The 7,058-nt window shown below is 47.7% G+C and overlaps 1 protein-coding gene across 2 annotated transcripts in view; it reads left to right on the top strand.

Moving 5' to 3' along the window:
• GALNS (galactosamine (N-acetyl)-6-sulfatase) overlaps positions 1–7,058 on the top strand; it is a 42,196-nt gene that overhangs the window by 26,061 nt on the left and 9,077 nt on the right. The window contains exons 12-13 of one of the 2 annotated variants that reach the window (XM_057386659.1): positions 738–859; positions 5,263–6,027. In XM_057386659.1, the coding sequence (XP_057242642.1) occupies positions 738–859; positions 5,263–5,347 (207 nt within the window). In that variant the 3' untranslated portion in view covers positions 5,348–6,027. Of the gene's footprint in view, positions 1–737; positions 860–5,262; positions 6,028–7,058 lie in introns of those variants that run through there. The other variant, XM_057386658.1, reaches the window with a different exon arrangement.

The raw sequence follows: 7,058 nt of genomic DNA on the forward strand, positions 1-7,058 counted from the left end.
CAGTTGCTTTCCCAGGGAGATTCCCAATCCCTGTGCCCTCCACATCCCCTGTGCTGCAGGGAAAATCCCCCCTYCTGCCCCACAGATTGTCAGGAATGTGGCAATGTTTCCCCTCCTTTCAGCCCCCCATCATTCCTGGATGCCACCAGTCAGATCAAAATCACACCAGTTTTTTTTCAAATTAATCAGATCTGCTTCATTCCTCAGAGAAACTGGTCCTGGAGGGGCTGGCAGGGGGTTTTTAGGGAGGCTGGCAGGTGCCTGTTKCCTCTCAGGATGTCTGGAGGTTTCTCCTGGGATTTTGTTTTTGATCAGAAGTGCCAAGCAATCCCATCTTCTTCTTGGTGCGTTCCAAAGCCATAAAAACCAGACAGAAAATACTTTCCACGTGCAGAATTTTTATGATTAAATGCTTCCCCCTCTTTGTCTTTTGTTCTGCCATTTCATTTTAATGAATATTTTATAGGGATTATATTTTTATAAGACAAGGCTGCAYGGCCTTGCTTCAGCTCTTATGTCAGTACAACAACACTTTGTCACCTTATTTTACCCCACCAGCTCAGAATGTGTTTTGCAGATTGAACTGGACTCTTGGTTTAAAATAATTCTGAGGTTTGTCGGTGTTTTGGAGTGAAGTSCTGGAGAAAGTGAGCAAAGTGCTGGAGAAAGTGGCATCAACTCAAATTTTACTGCCTGCCCTGCATCACCTTTGATGCCTTCTCTCCTTTTTCCTGCAGGGCATTGATTTTTGTCCTGGCCAGAATGTGTCTGGAGTGACAACACACACCCAGGAGGAGCACACGTACCTGCCCCTGCTGTTCCACCTGGGCAGGGAYCCTGGAGAGAAATACCCTTTAAGGTGAGCCACTTGATGAGATTTAATGAAAATTCAGCAGTGTGAGCATGCAAAATTCCTATTCTTTGGTAGCTGGTTCTTGAAATCTTAAAAACTCTCCCAGAAAGCCATGCTGGGAAATAACAGAAAAAAGAAAGGAAAAAGAAAGAAGCAAACCTTATTTTCAGGTGGTCAGATGAGATGGGTGTGCAATGGACTCCCTGATCTCGTTGTTCCTGTTCCATGTCCTGCAGCCCCTTGGGGAGGAGAAAAACCCCATTTTTGGGCAGGGCAGGGCTGAGTGCAGTCAAACAGGGCAGCTGTGCCCTGTTTTGGGCCAGGGAAGGAAGAACCAGGCACAGAACTGAGGGGCTCTGGGTGTTTTGGGATAGGGAAGGAAGAACCAGGAGCTGGGGGGCTCTGGGTGTTTTGGGCCAGGGAAGGACCAACCAGGCATGGAGCTGGGGGGCTCTGGGTGTTTTGGGCCAACCAGGCATGTTTTCTGCTGGAATCTCTGGAGAGCACACCAGTAACCTTCCAGTCTCCTACCCCAGCTGAGGGAGCTGCTCCAGAGGGTTTTAGCAGGAGGACTTTGTGCCCAATGCTGCTTCATCCTCGGGCTCTCCTGGCTGTCTGAATCCATTTTCCTCTAAGCCTGCTATTGTAATATTTATCTCTGGCACACACCATGCCCTGAGAGATTCCTGTAAGGATTTATGCAGTCATCAGCCAGCAGAGCCCACAAAGAACTCTGCCACCTCCGAAAATGCTCCCAAGGTGTCCCCACCTCCCTCCCTCCCTCCCTCCCTCCCTGCAGCAAAAGCAGGGACACGCAGCCTCATCCCTCACCAGTGGCTCTGACTGGGAGAGAGTGGAAATAAATCAAGAGGGACCAAGTGCTGCTGGGACTGCCTGCCCAGAGCTGGGCTTGTGCAGCAGCCTGGAGAGGCAGAGATGTTTTCTGAGCTGACAGGGCTGCAATTACTCAACTGTTTTGAATAATTGARTGGACACACTCACCCCATTCCTTCCAGGGGAGCTGAGCCTGTGCTGTCCACAGAGTGTTTTCATTGGGGAGAGGAGGGGAGGARAAAGATTTCTGTTCTCTCTGGCTGAACAGAGCACTTTGGAGCTGCATCAGGCAGTGGGTAAAGCTCTTTGGGAGCTCTGCTTCCACTGCATTCCAGCACTGATGAATAAAGCACAGCTGCAGCTCYRGGGCTGGAAATACAGCTCAGTGAAGGTAAACTGGGCTGGGATTCCAGGTGAGACATGGAAAGTTTAACAATTGCTCCATTTCCCAGGAGCCTGGAGTGGCAGGACACAGGGAATGGCTTCCCACTCACAGAGGGCAGGGTTAGATGGGATTTGGGGAGAAATTCCTCCCTGTGAGGGTGGGGAGGCCCTGGCACAGGGTGCCCAGAGCAGCTGTGGGTGCCCCTGGATCCCTGGCAGTGTCCCAGGCCAGGCTGGACAGGGTTTGGAGCACCCTGGGATAATGGAAATTGTCCCTGCCCATGGCAGGGGTGGGACAAGATGAGCCTTAAGGTCCCTCCAACCCAAACCATTCCAGGATTCTGTGATTTTCTTTTGGGAAATGAGTGTACAGAAATAACCTCTTTGTTCAAAAATCAAACCAAGGGCTAGGAGTCACTGCACTGTGGTTTGCCTGCTGTGTTTGTCACCCGTGTCACCTGCTCCAGGTGACCCTGCCTTGCCAGGGGGATAGCACTGGATAATCTTTAGAACTCCCAACCCTAAATACTCTGTGATTCTGGGGTTCTTTGATGCTGTTTGTGTTTCCTCTGGATCCTTCTGGATTTCCCTCAGAGGTGTTTGCAGCACCTGCTTCCCTGGGATTTCACTGTTCCTCCCCACCACCATGGAGTGAGCATTGAAATAAATTCCAGCGTTGCATCTGCAATCATTTCTCATATGGTTGCATTGATTTTTCGGATATTCACAAGCTGTTGCTTTGATTGAATTTTATGGCAAGATTATGACACGATTATGGAGAGCTGTGCTGGTGTTTATTATGCAGCCCCTAATAGAAACCCTCTTTTTAGCAAACCACTCTTCCTTTCTCCAGCACATTCTGCTGCTATTGTCTCCTCTCTGGTCACAATGGAAAACTCATGGGAAGTGGGTCTCCTCTATCGAATGTGGTAATTAAATTATCCTCATTTGTGGAGCTGTTCCTGGTGTGTATTTTTATTTAGCTTAATTATCCCCCTTGGCAGGGAGCCTGCTGGGAGTCCCGACACTAATGTTGCTCCAAAGGGAATCCAGCATCCTCCTCCCAGCCTGCATCTGTCTGTCCCTTCATGCTGGCTCTGTTCCCTCTGCCTGCTTTTGCTCACTTTTTATTACATTTATTCCTTATTTAGTGCAGCCTTTTCTTCTCCCTTGAAACGATTTGAATAATCTGTCATCTCTCTTGGTTTTGGAGTGGGGTCACGTGCAAGGCCACCAGCAGTGGGTGTCACTGCTGCTCAGGAGGGCCTGGCATCACATGCACCTCCAGAGGGATTTGCTGTTTCTATATTTGGGATTTAGAGCCAGGGAATCCCACAAATCAGCAGCTCAGTCACCTGCAGCAACACCCCTGACTTGCAGGGTTGTGACACTGCATGTGCAGGACACACACAGACAATTCTTCAGGGCTACAATTTCCTAGATTCAGGGAATATTTAAGATTGGAAAAKACCCTCAAGTGCCATTAACCTGGCCCTGCCAAGCCCACCTCTGTTTGGGTCATCTCATGGGGGCTGGAATGAGATGAGCATTAAGGTCCCTTCCCACTGAAACAATTCCATGATTTTGTTATTCCATATTGGGCAGATGAGTGTATAGAAATAACCTCTTTTTCCAGAAGTCCAACAAAGCTTTTCAGTCTTTGTTGAAGTGCTGCTCAAGGGATCCCTGAAAATGCAGATCAGAGGCAGCAGGTGACACGTTCAGTTCCTGCAGGTGAAGCAGGACAAGTCCTTCCTGTCCCTGGCAGGGTTCACTGCATTTCCTGGAGCTTACAGACAGTGCCAGCACAGCCTGGCACCCACAGCAGCACCTCCCATGCACTGCAGAGCCTGCTCAGGCCATTCAGGGTCCTGTCAGCATGCTGGGGACTTGTCTGGCTGTGCTGAGCCACCTGGCACCCTGCACTTGTGTTCCCTTCATGTGCCTCATCCCTGCTCTCAGCTAGAGCAGCTCCTCTGGATTTGGCTGGATCCCCCCAATTGCTGCCAAGGAACACAGTTGTGTTTGCTCCTTTGCCTTGAAATGACATCAAATTCTGGAATGGTTTGGGTTGGAGGGACCTTAAAGCTCATCCAGTGCCACCCCTGCCATGGCAAGGACACCTTCCACTGTCCCAGGGTGCTCCAAACCCTGTCCAGCCTGGCCTTGGACACTGCCAGGGATCCACAGGGGCAGCCACAGCTCTGGGCACCCTGTGCCAGGGCCTGCCCACCCTCACAGTGAGGAATTCCATCCCAATATCCATCTGTCCCTGCCCTCTGTGAGTGGAAATCAGTTACCCCTTGTCCTGTCCCTCCATCTTTTGTCCCAAAGTCTCTCTCCAGCTCTCCTGGAGCCTTTTAGACCTTTGTGTAAGAGTTACCTCATCCTTGTTGGTAAGAAGTTAATCCTTTGTGCCTTTTTGTCATCTSAGAGGTTGGCTTGATAAGGCAGACTGTGGGATAGAAAATATCTCTTTTTTATAGCTCTCAACTTTAAAATCTAGCTAAGAATGAGTGTGAGGCAGCACAGAAAGCAGCAGCATTTCCTTGAGCCTAAGCAGGGCTTTGTTTCCTCCCTGGATGCAATAATGGGGGATTTTGCTTCATAGCAAAACACTCAAACTGCCCTTGTTACCAAATTTATCCAAATGCAGAACTAAAAGATCTGATAGGTTTTATTCTTGGCCAGATTYTGTTATCTTTGGGCTGTGGTGTGTGTGCTCAGTACCACAGAGGGAACTGGCTTCTCCAAAGTGRCAAATTCAGTGAAATTATCTGTTGGTAACATCTTCACAAGCAGTTGTCAGCTTTATTAATTGAGTCAGATTCTTGTTTATACACACATTTGCTAAAATACTGCATTACCAGTCAAGAAGAACACAAAGAAAGATTTATAAATATATATAAATATATATATATATATGTGTAAAGCAAAGTTGGCACAGCTAAAAATACTGTTGCTAAAACACCTCATGCAACCTGAAGTAGAAAAAGTGTTTTGAAGCCAAAGAATTTCTAACAGAAATCTCTGAAATTCTGCCAGTTTGAGCCAGAGGTGCAAAGCTTAGTAACAAGTAAGGACAGGGTAAGTACAGCCTGCTCACACCTTGTTGTTGGTCTGTAGCAGCTTCTGCTCTGAGCAATGAGTTTATTGAATTATGAACATCAAAATTCCTGTGTTTTACTTAGGGCAATGGATTTTACTATTATGGAAGAAAATGGAAGTGATAAGGCTTGGTTGATGAACATAATGATTTTAGAACACATTAATTAAGAAGAGAGCTCACAAGTGCCTATTTCGAGCAGATGGAAWATTCAGGAAATCATCAGAGAGGTAATTGCAGTGGTTATGGAGCCAGAAAAAAAAGGGAAGGAGCTCCTGAAGGGAAGCTAAAGGGGAAAGGATCTGATAGAAAAGTTGCCAGTCTCACCTTAGTGCTCAGGGCACAAACGTGGCTGTGGGGAAGAGAGAGAAGGTGCAAAACAGAGGGAAAAATGAGAATAATAACAAAGARCAAGGATTGTGCCCAGGGGAGGTGCTGACTCCTCATCCTGGAAAAGAGGGAAATGGTACCAGCTGTGTCACACCGGTGAATTTGCAGCTGCCACAGGAGAGGTGGCACTGAAAATGTGGAAATTGTGGATAAAGAACCTCAGAGGTGGCAAGAAAATCCACAGAGCACCAAAAACAGCGTGGATGCAGCAAGGTGGGAGTGGTACAGAGCCAGCTCAGAGGGAAGGAGGGAAATAAAATCCACCAGTGGAGGAGAATCAGCAGCCTGGAGATTGGGAATGGAGACAAACASCTCTGGATCCATGGCTGCCCTTCCCCATCCCTGGAACCCGCCTGTACCTCGTGCTTCATCAGCCATGAGTTCTGGGGGCAGTGATGCTGCATAAACAGCAATGCTGGGAGGAAAAAGCTGCATGAACCAGCTGGAAAAAAATGCAAAATGCAGTTTGAGATGCACATCATCATCATCATCTTCCATCATCATCATCTTCTTCAGAGATGGGCCCAGGCAGTGCTGCAGCCCCAAGAAAGTGCCCTGAAGAACACAGTGCTTAAATTACGATTCAGAAATACCGCTGGAAATGAAACTTCAGGAATCCCATGGGAAATTAAACTTCAGGAATGCCACAGAAGCAGCAGCAGCAGGATCAGGTGGATGTTTGTTGTTTTTTGTCACCTGTTCACACACACACAAAGGCTTTACTGCTCTCTCTGCCTTTATCCCCTTTGCCATTTCAATGCTGTGCTTCTTCACAGTGAAGTCCAGTAGAAAGGCAGGATTCTGCAAGCTGGGGAGGTCAGACTTCCATGAAAACAGGTGAGCAGAGGATCAGCACCATCACACTTTGGACTCGACCATCCTGGAGCYCTTTTCCAGYCTGAATGATTCTGRGATTCCAAGATTTCCTGTGGCTGAGTGGCCACATCTGTGCCCCAAAATGCTGCTGGATGGACCAGAGGTGACCTGGGGTAAGGGCCACCTTCACTCTTTGATTCCTCATTTGTTTTCCTTTGGCTCCTCTGAGTCTCTCCAGTAATTCCAGCAGCAGARCCCCAAACCTGTCTCTGCCTCCTGCATTGTGCAGACCTTAAATTGCAAATAAACTTGATAATAGAAGAGAGGAACTGAGGAAGACTGAATAATAAGACAAGATCAAGACTTGGATACCACGGTGCTGCGAAGCCTCAAAGCACTGATAACAGATCAAATCAAATTATCAGAATCTGGGTGTATTTCACAATTAAAAATAATGGTTTTAATTAAAATAAGTCCAGGGGAGAAGGAAGTGAAGTATCATTAGCCACGTTTTGTGCTCTTCCCATAACTTCATATCAATCTGAGAGCTGCTATTCATCGAATCATGGAATCCTGGAATGRTTTGGTTTGRAAGGGACCTTAAAGTTCCTCCAGTGCCATGGACAGGAACATTTTCCACTGTCCCAGGCTGCTCAAAGCCCCATCCAACCTGGC

The sequence above is a fragment of the Malurus melanocephalus genome, unplaced genomic scaffold (assembly GCF_030028575.1).
Source record: "Malurus melanocephalus ecotype Western Australia unplaced genomic scaffold, MMel_1.1 scaffold_1025, whole genome shotgun sequence".
NCBI lineage: Eukaryota > Metazoa > Chordata > Aves > Passeriformes > Maluridae > Malurus > Malurus melanocephalus.